This window comes from Lissotriton helveticus, chromosome 12, assembly GCF_964261635.1.
Source record: "Lissotriton helveticus chromosome 12, aLisHel1.1, whole genome shotgun sequence".
Taxonomy (NCBI): domain Eukaryota; kingdom Metazoa; phylum Chordata; class Amphibia; order Caudata; family Salamandridae; genus Lissotriton; species Lissotriton helveticus.
The window spans coordinates 370172233-370195937 of record NC_136073.1 but is presented as its reverse complement, the minus strand read 5'-3'; the positions used below and the strand labels follow the sequence as shown (position 1 = coordinate 370195937).

The 23705-nt window shown below is 47.4% G+C and overlaps 1 protein-coding gene across 3 annotated transcripts in view; it reads right to left on the bottom strand.

The window, feature by feature from the left end:
- Positions 1 to 6378: 6378 nt before the first annotated feature.
- Positions 6379 to 23705, bottom strand: part of LOC144797804 (acyl-coenzyme A diphosphatase NUDT19-like) — a 207627-nt gene continuing 190300 nt past the window's right edge. For all 3 annotated transcript variants that reach the window (XM_078668592.1, XM_078668590.1, XM_078668591.1), the window contains exon 4: positions 6379 to 6656. In XM_078668592.1, the coding sequence (XP_078524718.1) occupies positions 6439 to 6656 (218 nt within the window). In that variant the 3' untranslated portion in view covers positions 6379 to 6438. The remainder of the gene's footprint in view (positions 6657 to 23705) is intronic.

Genomic DNA, 23705 nt, shown 5'->3' with positions numbered 1-23705 from the left:
CTGCTAGACTTTTCAAAGGTGGCCAGAGAGCAATTTTTCACTACTGGGCTTTCCTTTAACAGCAGAATGTGTCCTGTCTACTTGAAATCTGAGCAATTTTAATTGAACCTTTTGAACTAGCAGGCCTACTAATGGTCTTTTTTTCGTTTTTATATATTAATCATTTTTTTATAGCGAGAACATGACCCTTCCAGCTTTCAGAGCACTTTACAGAACGACAGGGTGCCGAGTAGTAAAATCCATGGTAACATATTCATTACAAGTTCACTAACAGTCGAATAGCATGGTTAGATCATTAATAGCAACATAATGTCATAGTTCATCCACTACAAATAACATGCGTAGTTGAGAAGCAAGGGGTAACATGGGTATTGCAAGGAAGAGCGCATTAGGTAGCCAGATAGTCATGTGAGCGACTGAGGAGAATAGAGTCATGTGATCTAGGGAAGAAATTTGTTCAAGAGGAATTCTTTGATTTCTTTCTTGAATTAAATGTTCGAGGGCTCCATTCTGATTTCTAGAGGTAAAGTGTTTCAGATTCTTGGGGCAATCCCAGAGAAGACAAGGTTGTAGGTTTTCTTCTTGTGGAATCTCTGAGGTGTCAGAAGAAAGGTGTTTGTGCTTCTGGATGCTCTGGAACCTCCGGAAAGTTCGAGCTTCTGGACGAGATAGTTAGGGGTACTATGGTGGAAGGCTTTAGGGGTCATACAGCCATTTTTTAGCTGGATTCTAGCTTCATATGGGAGCAAGTTAAGGCATTTGAGATTGGGGTGATGTGGTTGTATCTTTTTGAACCAATGGTGAGTCTAGTGGCAGAGTTGAGCGAGACCCTTAGAGAAGCAAGTTTGGATCTGGGTAGTACGGAAAGGGTTGTACAACCATAATCCAACTTCGTAAATACTAAGGCTTGTACAGCATGTTTGGAATAGCTTGGGGGGGTTGGGTGAAGAGGACAGGTTTTAATTTCCTTAAAATACTCATTTGATGATTTGCTGCTTTGGTGGAGACACTGATATGTTTCTGCATGTTGAGATTTTTGTCAAGAGTAACAACCAGTGATTTTGCAAAGGCGAGGATTTGTGGACAGCAGTTGAGGGCTGTAAGTTGTTTCAACCATTCTTTGATTACCAGTGCATGGTTGGGTGAGGCGATAAGCAGGAGCTCAATTTTTGGAGCATTTAGTTTGAGGTGATTAGTTGCTAGCCAATTTTAAGTTTCCATTAGTGTTGCGTTCAGCAAAATTATGTCTTCTAGGGAGGAGACTTTGAGGTATAGCGTGGTTTTGTCATCATACATGTGGTAGTGAATATTGGATGAGCTCAGAATTTCTGTCAGGGGCTCCATCCATAGGTTGAAAAGGTTGGGCAAAAGAGATGATCCCTGTGGGCCCCCAGTGTGATCTGTGTGGACTGAGATAGAGAGAGATTGAATGCTGTTGATTGGTCAAGGAGGACTAATAGACAGGCTTAGTTCTGGTCCAGCATTTTAACCTCGCTGTAAATGCTAACTTTGGACTGGCTGCATCAAAACATGTTGTGTTTGGTGTCAAACATTTTGGAATCCTACCCCCCCCCCTTCCAGTCATGGCGGCAGGGGTAGAATTCCACCCTTCTAGCGGGAGAAAACATGTACACACTTACTAACCTGTAAAAGAGCCTCAGCTGTTCTATGATGCATCCCTTGAAAGCACCCGACATCGGCTGGCATCTTCTTGTCGTCATCCTGGTCACTGGCTGGTGACCAAGACTCTGTCCCCTGTGCTTCCAGGTTCTTCTGAGCTCCGATCCACCCTTGGATCCAACCGGACACTTTTCTCCTGGTCGCCTGCAGCACTTCTTTGCAGCTCTCCATTGGAATCGACGACGAAATCTGACATGAAAAGACACCTATGCACCTGGCTTCCCTGGGTGAGGTAACACGAGTACTTCGGTGCTCCCGTGGGTCTTGACTCTCGAAGTGTCCAGTACAGAAGGGGTTCCCTCGCATTCCACTCCTAAGTGGCCTAAATCTTTAACTTTGTAACTTAAACTTTCTCCATAGAAGTCAATGGTGATTCGCGGCTGTGATAAGACACTGCACGCGTCCCCTGTGTGTCTCCTGCGTCCCTACCTTGGGTGGTTTCTGGTTGCCCCAGCGGTTCTAGAGGCCCTAGGCCTTGTCTCTATGCTTACAGCGGTACTTATACCACTTTCTTAGTATATGGTTTGTGAGGCCCCTGGGGCAAAACGTATACTTTGCTAGATTACTGTGTGCTATCCTTGTATTGTACTTTTGCCTCTAGCCTCATAAGGAGACTAGAGGGGTGTGTTTTAGAATAAATACATATATTTTATATATATATACCTTGTGTGGTGTACTTTTATTTGATCATTCAAGAGATTATAGACTGGTAAAACAAGCTGCTTTACATTCCTTCAAGACTTAGCCTGAAGGCTGCTCTCCACAGCTACCACTAGGATAGCTTTCTATAAAGGTTGCCTAAACCTACCATCAATAAGAGTCGTTTGGACTGGTGCAGGGTGCCCACTAGAATAGTGGACATCATATGCCAGGGCAAAGGAAATCCCGGAAGCGACCTGGTCTCAGCTCGTACGACGGGCCTGGAAGGGGACGCGCCACGCCCGTTTTCAGTTGGTCCACTATTACATACTCCATCGGGCATATCTGACCCCGGCGAAAATCCAACAGTACTTCGCCACGGGCTCAGCAACCTGCCCCAGATGCCCGGCGCCGGAGGCGGACCTCCTACATATGTTGTGGGCCTGCCCGGGTTTGTCCTCCTACTGGGTGGAAGTGGAGAGGACCCTGACGGAGGTGACGGGGAGACCACTATCGGTCGATGCGGCGGTGGGTCTCTTGCATTGGTTTCCACATACCCCCAAAAACAAAATTTCCAGTAAATTTATTGATTTAGGGCTTTTATTGGCCAAACGAGAGGTGACCAGGAACTGGAAGGCACGTGCTGGTCCGACTGGGAACAGGTGGCATTGCGAACTCTTGAAGTGGGCGGCGGGAGAAAGCACGTTGAGATACCAACTGGCTGGGAGACAGCGTAACGAAAAAGCACAGGAGGCAGCGCTAGAATGGGAGACGCTAGTACAGGCCCTCAGAGACTATTGCGCCCCTGACGACTCTGATGGTGAGATTGCAGCGCGCCCTGAGTCCCGATAGGCGAGTGCGTTTTCTGTTTTTGATACGCTCATCTTGGGTCTCTCATGAATCCCTTTGCGGCTGCTACCATACACTGATGGCGGGGGTGGGTTGGGGAGGGGATTTTTCCTGTTTTTTTGTACTGTAGTGTTTTAATGGGTGGGACTTTCTTTTGGATTTTGGGGCTTGTTTAGAAAAGCAGATGACGGACAGTGGATCATCCGGACCAGCCTTGCGCTCCTGCTGAGCTCCCGCTGGATTTTATCGCCCAGCCTTTGGACTGTGGGCTGAATGATTATGTATGAAAATGTGCTGCGGGGGGTGAGCGGGATGCGGTTAGTTGATTTAAGTGGAATTTTGGTGATGGTCATATATGTAACAGTTTGCTGATTCCTGCAATAAAAATATATTTAAAAAAAAAAAAAAAAAATCATATGCCAGGGCAACTTCTCACACGGGGAACAGCTGATCCCTGACGGCGGTTAGCACTGCTTATATTACTGTTACCATGGGACTCTCACCATGACGATGGGGAATATTTAAGCAAGTGAATCTATGAAAGATATCAATACTGTAGAACCACAGTGTACAGGAAGTAACTTATTGTTTTATTCAGTATTTTTATCTTTCATAGATTCACATTCTTAAATCAGACTAGTAAGCACTACCAAATAAATAATGGAGGTGAGTAAGGCAAACCATCCCACCATGATAAAATAATACAATAAGATTTTAAACCATTAGCATGAATTTAACACAAAGACCTGAAAAATACACATTTTCAAAGCCACAATAAAGTTAAAAGACAGAAACATCAAAAGCAATAAAGCAAATTAACATAATCAAATGTGGCAAACTTAAGGTAAAAAGGCGCCGTAACGAAGCCTGTCCAACTGCCACATCTGCCTTTCTCAGAGAATCCAGGCAATAGTTCTTCATGAAGGTGTGGCTTTAACCCACGTCGCTGTCCTGCTAATGGTCAGGCAACAATACACCTGCAAACAGGCCTGAAGAACAGTCAGCTTTCGCATACAATGCGCCTTCAACTTTGCAGAAAATGGTGGTCCTGCTTTCTCATGACAGAAGGTGATGGTTGCAGACACCCAGCGAGCAATACTTGCCCGTGACACAGCTTTCCCTTTTCTTGGTGGAGCAAAGAAATCAGGAGTTGATCAGATTTCTTGAAAGCCTTTGTTCTATTGGAATAGAACTTGAGACAACATCTGAAGTTTAGAGAATGCAGGGCTTCCTCGCTACCGAAGATGGCTTACTGAAGAACGTTGGCAATATGATGGGTTCATTGAGGTGAAAAGATGTTGGCACTTTTGGGATGAACTAAGGGTTAGTTCGCAAAATTACCCTAAACTGTAGATATGGCTTGTGAATCCTCAAGGTTTGAATTTCACTTATTCTCCTCGCAGTGGTGAGTGCCAAAAGAAAAGCCACTTTTCAGGAAACTAATTGGAAACTAAAAGGAGCTCTAATGAGCTGAGATAAGCCTGTGTTGAGCTGCCATATCACAGGAATTGGTTTCACTGAAGGGTAGACTCGACATAGGCCCTTCATGAACTCCTTAACCAGTCTATTGGACTATAATGAAAGTTATCCTGTATGTCTCCAGAATCTGGATATAGTCGCCAGTAGAAGATGAGTGAGTCAGTCCTGATTTCGGTAGCTTCAGCAGATAAGGGAGTATCTGCTCCGGAGTCGAGGAGAGTGGATGCAGAGACTGAGAGCCACACCAGGAGCAAAATCTCCTCCATTTTGAAGAGTAACATATAGTTGTGGATTCAGCACAAGTGTGCTGGAGGATCGATCTGCTATCCTCAGAAAGAATTTGTGTCCCAAACTCATTGTTATAAGGAGCAAGGCTGACAAGTTGAGCGATCATGTCTGTGGATGCACAACTTGCCCCTCGTTTATTGACAGAGGTTCCTTTGATGGTTGGAATTGAAAATGTGTGCACTTCGATAGGCGAAGAAGCTTAGTGAACCAATACTGCCTTGGCCATGCTAGTGCTATGAGAATGAATCTGCAAGGTTTTTGCTTCATTTTGTGGCTGACTTTTGGAATGAGAGAATGGAGGAAAAGCATATGCGAAAATCAGTGTAATCAGAACAATGTGCAGCTCCTCCCTAGCCACCCTGTCAGGAAGACCCACTCCTCTCACACAAAATATTCTTTGTTCCCATGTCTGGAGGCAATACACAGTCCATAAGAGCAAAGTCATTCACAGTCATGTGACCCAGGGAACTGGTAAAAAGGCACAGTTGTTTTGGCCGGGAAAAGGGACATTTTCTAAAAGTCGCCTTTTCGAAATTGTAATCTGAGTTCTCCACTAAATAAAAGTTTAAATTACAATAATTTGAGTGGAAACCACATTTCTTTATCTAGCCCCAAACTGAAGCGGTGGGAGATTTTTAATTGGCTCCAAATCAGCACCTGACCCGCCACACATGCCCTGGTCATAAGCAAACTGGCCTATGGAAACACGATCTATATCGGACTCAACAAAAGATTCACCAGAAGGCTAAAGGCCATTCAGAACACGGCGCCCAGAATCACTCTCAACCTTCCATGCTGCACCCACATCACACCACACCTGAAGGAGCTCCACTGGCTAACCATTCACAGACCAGCACAATTCAAACTCTCCACCCACACTTTCAAGGCACTACATAACACTTCTCCAGCATACCTCAACAATCGCTTCTGCTTTTACAAACCTTCCAGACACCTCTGCTTATTTAGACTCCTACTTGCACAAATCCCACATATACAAAAACCCAGACCAGGCAGTCGAGCCTTCTCCTACATTGCTCCTAAAGCATGGAATGACTTGCTGCTACATATAAGAGCCTACTAACTTCTTGAATTCTGCAAGAAGCTGAAGACCTGGCTTCTTTCGAAGGTTGACTAGGCCTTAGGTGTGCCTAAACTCACCTTCTAAGTGCCAGGATACCCTCTCAGGTGATAGTAAGCTCTACAAATCTGCATAACATACATAGCGTAACATTTTAGATGGGCAAAAAGTGGATTAAAGGGATATTTTTCTAACCTCAGGGTTTGTTTTGTTCCCATTGTCTGTTTGATGTCACTCAGAACCCCTAGATGAAAAACATCGCCATAATTCACTGTTAACAATCTATAAATCTTTATGTTTGCAGCATAGGTATGAACCTTATTATGAAACACTGCTATAGTCTGAACAATAATATAGACAAAAGATTATCAGAACATGTTATCTTGCGTTAATCCTTAAATGCAGGTGTACATTGATATGACTGATTATAATTGACTACAGTATTCTGTACGGTTGTTCAAGTTGACAGTAAGAGGGTGGATATGTTTGTATTTTGGCTCAATGTCCACATAGATATTCATAGTGTGACGGTCCAGATGTTCAATTCTGTGAAGCCTACTCCCGCTTTTCAATAAAACATCTGGGGACAGAACAAATTCCTTCTCGCCTGTCAGATCTGGTTCTTCTGGATACAGCTCATCTCCTGTGGAAAAACACAATACAACGCTTTAGTCCACCTTTTTACTTTTTAATTGTAAACGTGAGCAATGGTCATTTTAATTTCAGGTTGTGTGAGCTAGACAATGTTATTAATTCTCAAATGTGCTGCTTGTAAACGACATAACGAGGACTGCTAATTATGCAGGACTATACAATTGATTGTTTGCTCATGTAGTATTTAAAAATTGGTGGCCAATGCTAAAATGTTTAGGTCTGTAACAAACTACAGTTGTAGCATTAAGAATGCTCAGAGGATGTCTATTTCAGACACATGTTTTTTCCTTGCTAAACAAGTAGCAGTTCAGGTTTCATGCGTTTAGTGTAGGTTTCTTAACTGGGGTTGTAATGAGCTGTTTAAATTTATGTGAAGATGTGCTACTTCTTAGTAATATATAGATCATGGAGGGTTATTGTTTTGCCACAGGGCTACTGCTAGGAGGACACCGAGGATCTGGAGCAGGGGATATGAAGTTAGGGAGGAGGTATTTAGTGTAGGCTCCAGAGGGCTAGTCAGTGGGTTTGGTTGATGGATATTCATGCTGTTGATTGTGTTTTGCGATTTTGTGTTTGCCAGGTGCTTATGTACGTGGGCTATTTGTAATTGAAGTATATATTGAGGATGTCATAAATGGCGTGTGATGAACGTGCTTGACTTCTGAAGATTTTACCCTGATGCACTTCTAGATGCCGTATTCAAAAATGACTTTTCATCAAATAAAAATAATATTTTGACAGGAATATTACAAGATGGCAAACGACTTAAAGTGTAAGTACATGGTGTAAGAAACTCCAAGCAAGCTGGGGTCATTAAGTTCATTAGAAGCCAAGTTAGCAGGTGTTGAGAAATAATATCCACAATCAAAGGACAAGACTTTGCTGGGACAGGATTGTACCTTGCATAATCTACAGTCAGTTATGTTCCTCAAACCTGAGTGACTGATTGGATGAATCTGCTATCACGAGTTTTAATTTTTGGCTCTAGCCCCACACTGGTCTGCTATGTGTGTAGAGGGCTAGGGCTGTCCCATGACCTGCAGGGGTGTCCCAAAGGCGCCCTTGTTACACTGACATTGGACTTCTGCCCTTTGTATCTGTGTAACTGAAGTGAAGGAGGCTACATGTAAAGTGCTGCTTCTCTGCGCTAACACAGAAACTAATACTAACATTCCAGGTGAACTCTGGGCATGTGTATGTGTCTGCCCTGCATGTACCTGCATTGCGTGTATGAGCGAGTCAGTTTAAAGGAAGGTCCTTGTAATCTATTTTGGATACCTCAAGCCTGGCCTTGTGCACAAGATAGAGTTGAGGTTGTTTTCCCTGACAGTGGAATTGTATTTCTGGCATTCCTAAAGTTGGAGGGAGGTAGGCTTACCAACTTCCCCAGAGAACAAAGTTGGATGTTACCTTATATTTTAATATTCTGTGAAGGGCGAGGATGTGATACTTTAATAGGAGTGTATGTAAAATACTCTGTGCTTATTTCCAACTAGTCTTTCTGTCTCTGTTTATATTAATTATCGAGCAGAGATCATGTAGGAAGCTGCAAATTACTTTTTTATGCATTTTTGTTTTGCATTTGCCGTTTTAACTATGTACGTATATCCCCGACGGAGAGCTATACTATTACGCAGCACACATACGGGAAAATAAGAATCAGACACAGACAACTGGGAGAGTCCCCTGCTACGGGGGACATGTGCAGACGGGGGACATGTGCAGACACACCGCTACTGGAACTACTGACGAGGATGGCTAGGGTGGAAGGGAAATATCCATATTTGGTGCAACACACTGGGAAGGAATAGTCCTTGGGGTCCTTCGGTGCCCTCCCTCCTCTAGGGATCTAGGGATATGGGTGTTAAAGCCATTCCGAGAAATTAGCAAGAATATGTTGATCTTATAGTGGCCCACAGGGCGATGTCTGCTCCTGGGAGACCTGTATCCTGGGGAGCAATTCATTTCCTATCTGGACATTCTCTGTGGGTGAGGGCCAATACTTACAATATGAAACAAGCATTTGCAATGCAATAGGTCTCGCATTAACGCAAGTTTGAGCTATTGGCATTGTAAATGACAATGACTTTTATTTATATTTTGGTTTTTAAAACACAAATAAAAGGCATTGTCATTTACAATGCCAATAGATTAAACTCGCATAAATGCGAGACCTATTGTATTTCAAATGCTTGTTTTCTCTGGGGCTACTCCTAACTATGGCTCTTAGCCGTCCCGCTCCTGCAAGTCAGAGTTCAGAATGTCTGGCCTTGGGTGAACAGCTGAGGCCTCCTTTCCCGTCTGTATCTCCAACTGTTGATGTGACACGAGAGAGACAGAGAGTATTTCATGCAGCGAGTCCACCAATCCCAGTAAGGGGTGGGGTCCGGTGGGTGGGGGTTGCTGCTAGCTGCCCCGCTAATGCTTTTTCAGGAAGACCCCCTTGTATCTGCTTGGGGGGTGGGGTGGGACTGAGGGGCAGTAGGTGTGTGGCCACCCCGTCCTCTGTTTGGAAGTCACACACATGCCCTGCCGGCTGCAGAGTAAGTGATTAGGGTAATTCCCACTGTCAAAGCTCACGTTAATCTTACAGGCCTCAGGGGTTTTCTGGGAGGGGCCACTCTTGCTGTCCTCACAACAAATGTTTTAAGATCAAAATGAAGCCAGTGGGGTAGAACCAGGTAGTCATGTGAAATAAATCCCATTACAGGGGCATGGGTGTGTTGCTGGGGTGCCTTATCCAGAAGTTTTGCAGCTTTGGAGGCTAGGGAGTTGCTTAGAAGATCTCCGGAAGTGTCTCAGTTGGCACGGCTAATGGTTAGACTATAAAAGCGATAACCACGTCATATTTTCCACACCTATCTGAGTAATATCTTGATGTTCTAGAAACAGGTACTAGTATTACTCATTATGTATGTATGCATTTATTTATCATATTATTCACGTATCCATGAGGTTTGAATAGAGTGGGCATTGTGGGCGGGATTAGAGCACTTTACGCCAGAAGAGGCACTATACCACAAAGCATCAGAATTAACAATTACAACAGCGATAAATATGTATGGTGTCAAGGCTCCTTACAGGGTTCAACAGCCGAGTACCAGTCTAAGAAGGGCGGGTAGGAAGAATGGAAATCAATTAAAATGTCTTTAAAAAAAGGAAAGGCTTTCAACTGTTTTCTTTCCGCTTCTTCGAAAGGACGACAGCAGGCCCTGGTTGAACTGGAACCAGAGACATGCAGTTTACACACCGATTCTTGTAGCAAGCGCATTTGCCTCCTGAACTATTTTCACTGTGTTAGAATGTATGTACTCTAGCATATACAGACTTCTGCATCAAGCCCATACTCGCCCGAGCACTCTTTCTGTGAGGGCTTTGCTGCTTATAAACCAATTTTTGCTGCAGGTACGTTAACCGCCTGAGCTGTTCGGGAACGCATGCTGTCATGTGCATGTTACCCAGAGATCACTACAGAGAATGTATGAAGCCTTTGGCCTTAGTTACTAACTCCAGACCCTAGACCATTCTGACAATGACACCCGGCTTGTGTTTATTATAAATATCTTAAATTCCTTGAAAGGTCCTTTGTTGCGGACACTATAGCTTGGTGGGTGGAGCTATCAGAGATGTGCGTGTGGCCTAAAGGGCAGAGGGTTAATTTAGGGTGACCAGATTGTGAGCAACAAAAACCGGAGCAGGGCGCTGAAGATTGTGGGGTTGGGTAGTGTGGGGTAAACAAGAGCTACCCAGCCGCACGTGAGCGGGAGGCACCACCTGTAGGGTGTGGATGTAAAGAGGACTCGTCCCTGTGCACGCGAAAGTGAAAGCCGCGGCCACATCAAAAGTGTGCACATTTAAAATACATACTGCAATGAAGCAGAGCATCAAAAAGAACAAGCAGCAGCCTTCAGACAGACACAAAGCATTGGTGTGGGTGGAGAGCGCATGATGATCCTACCCTGCAGAGTGGGTGTGTTTGTTGCGGTGTTGCACACAGGGTGCGCGGTACGACAGAAGCTTATAGGGAGCACACGCACTGTCCGGCACACAAGGGTTATGTGATGTCCTGAAGCCAGAAGCAGCACAACGCCCTACTCAAGACAGTAGTTGCCGGACCTCAGGGGCTGCATAGCACTTACTGTAGACTGGGGCACACTGCATACAGCTGAACATCACCGTCGTTCAGCCTGGGAGGCGCACGCACAGCGCCGTCCTTCAGCCTTTGGGGGGCGAACACCACAAGCTTTAAGACACGGTGTTGTCTTTAAAGCAGGGGGTGAATGTCTTGTCCGGAACTGGAGCGATGGCCGCCTCGGAGCCTTTTGTTTTTCAGAGCTCACATGAAAGATGATTTTTATCGCATTGCTGTGTGTAGAACCACGAGGAAGCCCCCCCCCCCCCCCCCCCCCGGCCTCAGTAAAAAACAGAGCGCGGTGTCCCTGAAGTGGACGGCGTGAAAATATAAATAAAGTGAGCGTGGTGTCCCTAGTTGGCGCAGCGCTTATTAAATTAATTTTAAAAAACATTGCGGATTCGAAACTGAAAGCGGACCGCGTATGTAACTTAAAACAAGAACAGTCCTCAGCGAGACCTAAAAAGCTGTCGCCACGCCATTGTGCCAATGAAAAAAAGAAAGTGCTCACCCAGCAATTAGAAAGCACCATGTCATGCCGAGGAGTAAAAGATCCAATCCCGCTGGGCGTGGCCTAAGGGGACAGGAAGGCAACCAGGAGGGTCTAAAAATCCTTTTGAGCAATAAACAAAGCATGTTTAGCATACTTAGTGACGAAAACGGACGTGTGCCAACAGCAATTGCAGGCGAAGCGGACACACGGCTTCTGGGACCGTATTGATTCCAAGAAGCCCTCGCATGGTGAGAGCAGCGCATGAGCGTTGGCAACGGCAGGCGAGACCTAAAAATTGCATGGGAGCCAGAGACATCTCGACTGGCTCCCCTCTACACCGAGACCTTCAGGCGATTCTTAGTATGGAAGAGGGTGGGCTTTTGGTGTCCTGGATGTAGAGAGCCCTTAAGGTGGACGTACCTAGGAAGGAGCTAGCTTGAGCCACATTGAGGGCAGATCTGGGTGAGTAGATAGACAGCGTTTGGAATGTGACCTGTGCCTTGATAAAGTGGGTTTTTGGCAATGCGAGATTCAAACTAATCCATTTCAATTATGTATATTGTACTTAGCTCACCCTGATTAAATGAAGCTGAACATATGTTGGTCGCTCAGCACCTTATCCGAGATGTGGACGGGGGCTACTTTTATACACCTACCCCGGTATTGTGATGCGGTGTAGCTTACTAGAGGGGAGGTGGTGATGCGACTCCGAAGAGCGTCAATGAGTACCCCTGATGTTGCCCTGAGGCAGTGCCTTCTGGGAATCATGAGAAAACCACAACATCTGAAGATGCAGTTCAAATTGCTCACTAGTTTTGCTACTAACAAAAAGGTGCATAGCCATACGGTTGGGGTGGCTGGGAACTAGAGGACAGATGTACACAGCTTTGGCTTTACGATTGCCAAATAGCGAATTTTTGTGATTTGCTATTTGGGAATCGTTAACACCTATATAATAATGTGTCTTTGACCCATTTTGCGATTCCCAATGCGTTGCAAATAGATCTCCCTCATTAATATTCATGAGGTAGGTTGCAATTTACGAACCATTGGGAATTGCTAAAATTATAGAGAAGGTGGCCTGCTGGGGTCAACAGACCATCATGTCTGTGACAGGTTTCAAATAAAGCAATGTTTGCTTATTTATTTATTATTTATTTTTTAAATGCAGCCAGTTTTTCTTAAAGGAAAACAGTATGCGTTTCATAAACAAAAAGTTTTCTTTTCCTTTTTTAAGAATAGGCAGTCGTCAGTGGGATCACTGCGTGGTCTTAAAAAATGTTTTTACAACCATTCACAAAGGGGAAGTGCCCTTCCCGTTTGCGAATGGGTTACCACCTACTTAAAGTAGGCGGTAAAATGCGTCAGTTTTGCGACCGGGATTGCGGTCGTAAAACATTCACACATACTGCTGCAAGTCGATATTAGGAAGGCATGCCCCTTCCTAATTCTGAATCACAAACCCATTTGGCGATTCGGTAATAGGTTTCCGAATCGCAAAATAGGGCTTTGTACACAGAAAAATGCTTTTATCCGGCTGCAAATGGCCCGATTCTGCGGATCGGGCTGTTTGCAACCTGAAAAAAGCTGTGTACATCTGGCCCTAGGAGCCTGAAGACATCGCTCTGGTTGAGAAATACCATTTGTTAGAACCTGGGATGTCAGGTCACCTAGGGTAGCCTGGCCTAGGGGTAAGACAAGCAATTCTAGAGGCACAAGTGTGAAGGTTGCAAACCACCCAACAGTAAATCCACGCAATAACACTTAAAAAGGACACTACACCAATTTGTTAGGAAAATAAGTACTTGTTTATAAAAATAATATCTTTGCTCTCTTTTGACACTAGAATTCACAGTTCAATATAATGCATTCGGTCAGGGAAATAAATCACCAGTACGTTTAGATATGTCAAATAATGTCAAAAACACAGTACTCTTAAATTATCATCACATTACATTTAAATGACTTATAATCAGTAGCTCTATCTTCAGGAATGTTAACTTATTTCAGTAATTATTATCAATAGAACATTGCATCAGACACCAACATTAATATTCTACATTCAATCTGTAAATACTCCTGGTATGTGTAATTGGACTCCAGCATTAATTAACTTTGGCTCTCAATGAGGTGCTCTAGACTTTTCTCCTCAACACCACTACCCATCAACAAGGTGCACATTCAATGAGAGGTTTCAGTTAAACCAGATGTCTACAAATGTGTCAGCCGCCTTAATGAGGGGCTTTTACCTCTTTTTAATTGACAAGAACTCTCAGCACCACTTTGGCATGTGCTCCTTCTCTCAGGTTCTAGTATAATAGTTTCCTTTTCCCTGGCCAGCACTTACTAGAGGTAGTTTCCTCAATTTCCTTCCCACTTCATAGATCACAGGTGAGGAAGACAGTCAGTGTGTTTGAACTGCTTACACTGGCTTTAGCGCCCCTTTTCTCCCTCCCATACAGATCCCTCAAGGACCCTTCTCCACTGATACTCGAGGAGATTAAGCCCTAACGGCTCACTCTTCCCACCTGCCCCACACACTCCTTACTGTGCCAGGGAGGCGTTACTCCCCAAGTCTCCGCGTGTTGGGCACTATCAGGCGGCTCCACAGCAGTCCCGGCTGGCAGATACTGAAGTGATCACCTCCCTCCCAATCGGCTTCCTGTTCCCGAGGCTAGCGCAGGGAGGATCGGGGATGGGCTCTCTTCCACCCGGAACCCGCTGTCAGAGCCTCAAGACTCGCTTCCACAATCCTGGGGTTGGCACTGCGGGGACGGACTGGCGCAGATGAGCGCCACTGCCTCTTCCTCCTCCGATCCGGCTCCGCCTCACAGAGCCCGGCGGCTCAACTGGGCATGCGCGGAAAGCGAGTGTCTCCCTGTCAGAGACCGCGCTGCTCGAACGGCGCTGCCCTTCTTCTCCGCCCACCCGGAAATCGACAAGGGCTTCTCCAGGTCCGCTCCTCACCTCAGGACTTTCAGCTGCAGTTCCAAATCGGCGCCGCTCGCTTCGCGCTGATTCAGGAACAGAACGGCTCGTTGTTTCACTGCCTCTGCTCCCTCAGCACTCACATGCCGTTCCAGAAGCAGAACAGCTCGTTGTCTCGCTGCCTCCACTCCCCCAGCCCTCGTTGCAACAGGTAGGGAGAGGGACACGGTGGGGTTGTGGCACCAGGGGGGGGCGATTCCAGCAGTCGGGCAGAACTTAATTAACAAGCTGAGCAAGGGGGGGGCACAAGGATTAGCCCCCTTCCGTTTGAGATTCTTGCTGCAACAGTCTCACTGAAATCTTTATGCTGGGCAGAGGACTGCACTTCACAGTGCTGCAGTCTCCTTCTCCTGTTCACTTCCCTATTCTTCCAGTCAAGGGATTAGTCAGGCGCCCAGGGTCTCCCTTAATCTTCCACAGCGGGGACAAGACAAGAAACCCACAGGAGAGGTAGAGAAGTGGAATAATTAGGCTGCTTCCCAGTCCAGGAGTTCAACCATTACACTAGTCTCCCCCCACCTGCCAGGATAGCCTGTCCTCCAGCTGACTCTCTTAGGTAGACAAAATGGCTGCCCCGCATTCCGCCTTATATAGGCTGCCCCTCAGTGGTCCAGAATGGACCAGAAGGTTCTGGAACGCCCTATACTGGTCTATGGGCAAGTTCTGGGTTTGGCAGTTAAGGCAGTTGGTAGCCACCATTTTGTGTGGTTCCAACTTTCCCTGTCAGAACAGGCCTCTGGGCCTGAGGTGAAAGACTAGGAGGGACAAAAGAACACCTATCCCCTTGGCCAACACCTATAAAAACTAGTGGACACAAAAATTATTAAGGGTATGAGGGGCAAAAAGGGGACAAAATAAATAATAAATTGGAGGGACTACGCAAAAAAAACCAGACAGGTCTAACACGCGTCCCCCCCAGCTGAAAGTGGGGAGAACTACCCAACCCCTTGGGAGTCCTCGTCACTAAGGCGGAAATACCTGGAGAGACCGTCTGCATTGGCGTGGTCCACTCCAGGCCGATGTTCCACCCGGAAGTCCATTCCCTGTAGGGAGATAGACCACCTCAACAGCTTGGGATTTTCCCCCTTCATTTGCATCAGCCAACGAAGGGGTCGGTGGTCAGTCTGAACCAGGAAGTGCGAGCCAAAGAGGTATGGCCGCAGCTTCTTCAGAGCCCACACCACCGCAAAAGCTTCCCTCTCAATTGCACTCCACTTCTGTTCCCGGGGAAGCAGTCTCCTGGATAAGAAGACTACAGGCTGATCCAGGCCCTCTTCATTTAGTTGCGATAACACTGCCCCAATGCCATGTTCTGATGCATCTGTTTGGACAATGAACTCCTTGGAGAAGTCTGGGGCCCTCAGGACCGGTGCTACACACATTGCCTGCTTCAACTTTTCAAAGGCTTGCTGACAAGCCTTCGTCCAAACTACCCGTCGAGGTTGTTTCTTGGAGGTGAGCTCTGTGAGGGGCGCCACTATAGTGCCATACCCCTTCACAAAGCGACGGTAGTAGCCTGTGAGGCCCAGGAAAGCTCGGACCTCAGTCTGTGTCTTGGGGGGTTCCCAGGCCATGATTGCCTCAATCTTTGCCTGCAGGGGCTGCACTGACCCCCTACCCACCAAGTGTCCAAGGTACACAACCGACCCCTGCCCAATCTGGCATTTGCTGGCCTTGATTGTCAATCCAGCCTTTTTCAGAGCCTGGAGAACTGCTTGCAAATGTTGCAAATGGTCCTCCCAACTGCTACTGAAGACAGCAATGTCATCCAGGTAAGCAGCAGAGAAACTCTCCATTCCAGAGAGGACCTGGTTCACCAGCCGCTGAAATGTGGCAGGGGCGTTCTTGAGCCCAAAGGGCATCACACAGAACTGGAAGTGTCCCTCAGGCGTGGAGAAGGCTGACCTTTCCCTTGCTCCATCTGTCAAGGAGATCTGCCAGTACCCTGAAGTGAGGTCAAAGGTACTCAGATATTGGGCAGCTCCTAGCCGGTCAATTAATTCATCCGCCCTAGGGATCGGATGAGCATCAGTCTTTGTCACTGAATTCAGTCCTCGGTAATCCACACAGAACCTCAGTTCGGGTGTGGTGCCTGGTGGTGCGGCTTTTGGCACTAGCACCACCGGACTGGACCAAGGGCTGTTGGAAGGTTCTATCACTCCTAGCTCTAGCATCTTGGCAACCTCGCCATGGATGCTAGCCTTCACCTTGTCTGACAGCCTGTAGGTCTTTGACTTCACTGGGGGGATGTCTCCTGTGTCCAAATCATGGGTACACAGGTGGGTTCTTCCCGGGACAAGGGAGAACAGCGAAGAGTACTGCTCCAATACGTGGCGGCAATCCTCTCGTTGCTCAGGAGTTAGGGATGGGGAGAGAATCACTCCCTCCACCGACCCATCCTTCTCTTGGGATGAAAAGAGATCCGGGAGAGGCTCGCTTTCTGCTTCCTCGGCACCATCAGTCACCAACATCAGGATGACCTCTGGCCTCTCATGGTGGGGTTTGAGGCGATTGGCATGCAGCACCCGTAGGGGCTGCCGCGGGGTCTTAAGATCCACCAAGTAAGTGGCCTTACCCTTCTTCTCCAACACCTCAAATGGGCCTGTCCAACGATCTTGAAGGGCACTTAGCTCTCCAGGTTCCATCACCCATACTTTTTGGCCAGGCTCCAACTCCACCGGGTGAGCATTTTGGTCGTACCATTCCTTCATTACTGCCTGACTGGCCTCCAAGTTATCAGAAGCCTGCTTCCACAACTTTGCCATCTGGCTCCTAAAGGCCAGCATGTAGCTCACCACATCCTGAGGAGGTTTCCTGGGAGACTTTTCCCATCCATCCTTCACCAGGCTGAGAGGTCCACGCACAGGGTGCCCATACAACAATTCAAAAAGGCTGAAGCCCACTCCCTTCTGCGGCACCTCTCTGTAAGAGAACAGCAAGCAAGGCAGGAGGACGTCCCATTTCCTCCGTAAGCTCTCCGGCAGACTTCTTATCATGCCCTTCAGGGTCTTATTAAACCTCTCAACCAGTCCATTTGACTGGGGGTGATAAGGAGTGGTGAACCGGTAGGTCACTCCACACTCCTTCCACATTGTCCGCATGTAAGCTGACAGGAAGTTGGTCCCCCTGTCGGACACAACTTCCTTGGGGAATCCTACTCGGGTAAAGATTCCCATCAGGGCCCTAGCCACCACAGGTGCAGTAACAGTCCACAGAGGGATGGCCTCTGGGTACCGTGTGGCATGATCCACCAGAACCAGGATAAACCTGTGACCAGCTGTTGTTGGTGGATCTAATGGCCCTACAATGTCGATGCCCACCCTTTCAAAGGGGGTGCTAACGACTGGAAGTGGTTCCAGGGGAGCTTTCAGCTTCACTCCTGTTTTCCCACTGGCCTGGCAGGATACACATGTCCGACAGTAAGTGTTGGACGCCACTTTCATCTGAGGCCAGTAAAAGTGGAGGACAAGCCGAGCAAAGGTCTTGTCCTGGCCTAAGTGTCCTGCCAAGGGTATTGCATGAGCCAATTCCAGCAGAAAGGCTCGGTATTGCTGCGGGACCACCAAGGCCCTTGATGAGCCAGGTAGGGGTACCTTGGGTTCACTGTAGAGGAGTCCATCCTCCCAGTAAATATGGTGGTGTCCCGTAGCATCACCTGCTGCCTGGGCTTCAGCCTGTCGCCTCAGTCCCTCAAGGGTGGGGCACTCCCTCTGCCCCTTACAGAATTCCTCTCTGGTAGGACCTCCCTCCACATGCCACTCGGCAGGGATGGGTAAATCCTCCAGAGAGTCTACTTCCCCCTCCACGGACTCCTGGTCCACCACCGCAGGTGGCCGATCTGTCTCATGGGGTGTGGAAGCCGGAGCAGGCTCTCCCTGTCTCCGGGTCTGTCCCTTTTTAGCAGCGGGTTGGGCCATTGTTCCAGGCTCCAACCCAGGCGAACTCCCTCTCCGGGCAGTCGCAGACCGTGTGCTTACACAGGCCCAGTCAGGTGTACCCAGCATCGCAGAATGCGTCCGGTATTCCACCTCTCTCCAAGTGTTGTGCTCCATGTCATTCCCCAACAGACAATCAACTGGCACGGCAGGGCTTACGGCAACTCGAAGTGAACCTGCAACCCCTTCCCACTCAAAGGGAACCTCAGCCACTGGATAGTGGCCCATTCTGCCGTCAGCCATCGCGGCGGGGTGGAGTACATTAGGAACAACCTGCTCTGGAGACACCAGTTGACTTCTCACCATAGTCATACTGGCTCCTGTATCTCTCAGAGCCTCCCCTCTCTGGCCATTGATGGTGACCCATTGCCCATACTTTGTAGTATTTGGGGGCACCTGGATCTTTGGAACCATCTCCCGCTCTCCCAGGGACACTAAGGTGACACCCGCCCACTCACCCCCCTTATCTAAGGGCAACTCCTCCCCGAGCACTACACTAGCTACTCCCGGTGACTTTCCTCCGGTGGGAGGGGGTGGTCTCTTTGGGCATCTGACATCTCCCTTATAATGTCCAACACCACCGCATTCAAAACAGTGGAGAACCCTTGGCTGCTGGCTTTGGCCAGGATTAGGGTTTCTGGGCGGGTTTGCCCTAGGGGTGAAACCTGCTCCCTTACCTTGGAAATTATTTTGGGGACCTTTGGAGAACTCCTTCTTTTTATCTCCCCCCTCCTTCTTCTGGGGGGCGCCCTGTCCGGCTTTTTGAGAATCCCCTCCAGTCCCCTTTGAGGACACCCGGGTACTTGCCCAAGTGTCCGCCTCCTCTGCAAGCTTCCGGGGATCGGTCAGCTTGCTGTCCACCAGGTGTTGGCGCAGCTCGGGAAAACATTTCTCGAGGAGGTGTTCTTTCAAAAATAGATTGTACAGCCCCTCATAATCCTTCACCTCGCTGCCCTTGACCCAACCCTCCAAAGCTTTCTTGGCGTAGTCTAAGAAGTCTACCCAATTCTGGGTACTCAGTTTGTGACTTCCCCTGAATTTCTGTCTGTATCTTTCAGGGGTAAGTCCAAACTTCTTCACCAGTGCCACCTTCATTGTAGGGTAGTGGGTTTGCTCATCCGGCTCCAGAGCCAACAAGGTGTCTCTGCCAGCAGGTGGCATGTATTTATACAGCCCACCCCCCCAGTGAGTTTCTAAGATCCCGTGAGCCCTTAGAGAAACTTCGTAGGCGGCCAGCCATTTGGCAATGTCATCGCCTGGGGTGTAACTAGCGATGACATGTTTGGGTAAATAGGGTCTGGGTTCCCTGATGTTCACTTTATTTTCGCTGCCACCATTATCTGGATTGGGAGACCTTTGTATTAAGGCTTGTAGGTCCATCTCTTTGATGGTTCGCTCATGGGCTAACCTCCTGTCCTCCCTTTCCATATCCATCCTAGCTAATTCCAACTTCATTCTCCTCTCCTCCCTCCTATCTTCTAGCTCGGCGTCAGTTAAACCCCTCTCTGAGACGCTGCTGCTCGCCCTCGAAGGTGTCCTGGGACCTGTCAGCAGATTCCCCCTTCCAGGTTGGTTCAACATTGCAATCTCAAGGACAGTGTCCCCGTCACTCTCTTCAGTATCTGGTTCCTCCCTTAAATGAGCTTCCACCCATGCCCTTATGCTTGTCAGCAACTCGCCTTTCTTGGCACCTTTGTTAAAGAATACCCCTTGTTGCTGACACCATTCTTTGAGTTGGTTCACAGTATGGGATTCTAGCTCTTTAAAATTCAATTCCATCTTTCACTATGGAATAAAATTAACACACAGGAGAAAACCAAGAAGTGACCTGAGGTTAACCTCCACCCACCACCAGAAATAAATTTGGAAAAAACAAAATTCAAATTAGGAGGGCCGCAAGGAGAAAACTCCTGGTGTAGGTCAGTGTATTGCGTTGAATTACTAATGAGTAGCTGCAACCAAGTCAGGATCCCACCGCTAGGCACCAAATGTTAGAACCTGGGATGTCAGGTCACCTAGGGTAGCCTGGCCTAGGGGTAAGACAAGCAATTCTAGAGGCACAAGTGTGAAGGTTGCAAACCACCCAACAGTAAATCCACGCAATAACACTTAAAAAGGACACTACACCAATTTGTTAGGAAAATAAGTACTTGTTTATAAAAATAATATCTTTTCTCTCTTTTGACACTAGAATTCACAGTTCAATATAATGCATTCGGTCAGGGAAATAAATCACCAGTACGTTTAGATATGTCAAATAAGGATTAGTTACTTACCTGTAATCCTAGTTCTCTTCCAGGGGTATCCTCATCAAAGTCATAAGCATTAGAATATTCCCGCCCATGCGCGGGACCCCGGAAACAATATATTATATGTGCCCCACATATATATAGACATATATATATAAATATATATATATATAAAAATAAGCAATTGCAGCCAAATAAAAACAACAGAGCTGTAATATGCTGTGAAGAATTTCCACCATACAGTGTATTTTGCATTAGAAACATGAGAAACAACACCAATGCTTGTTTAGAAACTGTTTTAATGCTTAAAAAACAGTAGAAATTCTCATAACACACTGTAAACATATACAGCTCCCAGGCTGCATTGCAAATCCCCAGTCTAAAAAGACTGAAAAGCTAACCTGTAGCTGAATGCACTAAAACTGACGCTGTGCCTTTAAGGCACCTCTGCCCCTAGCTTCCCATCATGCCTCAGGGGTTACAGTTAGGTCAGTTGTTCTTTTCGGAGACTGAAAACCAAACCATGGTAATAACAGGTTAAAAAAACATCTCCTATGTAATAAACAAAGTCCTTTGCCCGGGGAGGCGGGAGGGTTGCTTATGACTTTGATGAGGATACCCCTGGAAGAGAACTAGGATTACAGGTAAGTAACTAATCCTTCTCTTCCAGGGGATCCTCATCAATAGTCATAAGCATTAGAATAGAGTAGCGAGCCTCACCTCATCCCTGCGGGCAAAGGAATCAACAGATAACATTCATATCCGTAGGCCCAAGAATAGGCCTTATTCTACCCAAAAAGGTTTCTCAAGGAGGCTTGCCCTACTTGAGAATCCGCTCTGGAATCAGACTCTAGGCAATAATGCCTTGTAAAGGTATGGACTGATTTCCATGTCGCAGCCTTGCATATTTCTGACATAGGAATGTCATGCAAAAAAGCTATTGTGGCTGCTTTCCCTCTAGTGGAATGAGCTTTGGGTGATTGCAACAAAGGTTTGCCAGCCAGCTGGTATGCTAGTTTGATACAAGAGACAATCCATCTGGAGATGGATCTTTTGGCTGCTGCAAACCCGGTCCTCATTGCACCATAATTGACAAAGAGTTGGTCTGTCTTTCTGGTGTCCTTCGTTCTTTCTAGGTAAAACTTTAGCACCCGTTTAAGATCTAACGAGTGCAACGACCTCTCAGCTGGGGTCGAAGGGTTAGGAAAGAACGAAGGAAGGGTAATCGTTTGATTTATATGAAAATCCGATACCACCTTTGGAAGGAAAGATGGGTGAGCCCTCATTACCACTCTGTTGTGGTGAAACACAGTGTAAGGTTCCTTGGTGCAGAGTGCTTGTATCTCGCTAACCCTGCGCGCAGAGGTTATTGCCACCAAGAAGGCCGCCTTCCAAGTGAGATGCTGCAAGGAGGCCTTGTGTATAGGCTCAAACGGTGTAGACATCAGTCTGGAGAGAACCAGGTTCAACTCCCAGGGAGGAGAAGGATTTCTCACAGGGGGATAAGACCTTCTTTAATCCCTGAAGGAAATCCTTCACCACTGGGACCTGAAAAAACGATGTTTGTGTAGGTGATTTTCTGTACGCTACTATGGCGGATAAATGAACCCTAATAGAAGCGTATTTCAACCCTGATGTCGCTAAGTATAGGAGGTATGGCAGGACTACCTCTTCTTGCCCTTTGGTGGGATCAAAGCCATGGTCCTTACACCAAATGAAAAATCTTTTCCACTTGAACGCATAAGACGTCCTTGTGGAAGGTCTCTTTGCCTCTCTTAAAATATTCATACATTCCGGAGGCAGATTTAAGTGTCCATATTGCAAGACCTCAGGAGCCATGCAGTCAGGTTCAGCGAAGGGAGGTTGGGATGCAGGATCCTCCCGTCCATCTTGCTCAGTAGGTCTGGCCTGCACGGCAGACGTCTGTGTGGACACAGCGACAGATGTAACAGATCTGGATACCACCATTGTCGCGGCCAATCCGGAGCAATTAGGATCATGTCCATGCTCGATCTGATGAGCTTGGCCACCACCTTCGGAATCAGTGCCAGAGGGGGAAAAGCATAAGCGAACATTCCTGTCCACTCCAGCAGGAGAGCGTTCCCTTGCGTCCCTGGCCGGTGGAACCTGGACGCGAAGGCGTGGCATTTGGCGTTTTCGTCGTCCGCAAATAAGTCTATGTCTGGACGACCCCAGCATTGGAAGAGTTCTTCGACCACTTCGTCGTGTAGCACCCAGTCTGGCTGATCTTCGAAGTGCCTGCTGAGTGCGTCTGCTTTTGTGTTTAGCTCGCCTGGAAGGTGCACTGCCACCACCGACAGTCCCCGAGCCAGAAGCCAGTGCCAGATTGTCTGGGCCTCCAGAGACAGAGGGCGAGATCGAGTTCCTCCCTGCTTGTTCAGATAGAACATAGTTGTAGTGTTGTCCGTCTGAACCAGGACTTTGTCCGTTGTTATTGCTGGAAAGAACGCTTTGAGCGCCAGATGAACTGCTCGAAGCTCCAGCATGTTGATGTGGTATGTCTGAAGGTTGGTCGACCAGCGACCCTGAATCTGAAGATGACCCATGTGAGCACCCCAGCCTTCTAGAGATGCGTCCGTTACCACAGACAGCGAAGGAATAGGTTGCTGAAAAGGGACTCCCTGCAGGACATTCCGAGGGCGAGTCCACCACTGTATTGAGGTCAGTGCTGCTTGAGACAGGATGATTCGATCCTCCCAATCTCCAGTCGCTTGGTCCCACTGATCCTCCACAGACTCTTGTAGAGGCCGCATCCTCAACCTGGCGTTCGGTATTAGGAAGATGCAGGACGCCATGGAGCCCAATAGAGACGCTACGTCTCGCACCTTTGGACGAGGAACCTGAAGTAACTTTTTGCATTTTTGTCCCATGGAAGATAGTCTCTCTTGCGAAGGAAACGCTCTTCCTAACTTTGTGTCTAGAACTGCTCCCAGATAGTGGATAGTTTGCGTGGGCTGCAGGATCGATTTTTCTGAGTTCACATGGAGGCCGAGCCTGTGTAGCTGTTGGAGACACAGGTGACAGTCTTTGGTGGCTTGACGAGGGGACGGACTCTTCAGGAGCCAGTCGTCTAGATATGGGTACACAAAGAGACCTTTTTTGTGTAGACACGCCGCTACCACTGCGATGCACTTGGTGAAGACCCTTGGTGCGGATTTGAGTCCGAAAGGAAGCACTTTGAACTGGTAATGCTTGGACCCTACCAGGAACCTCAAGTACT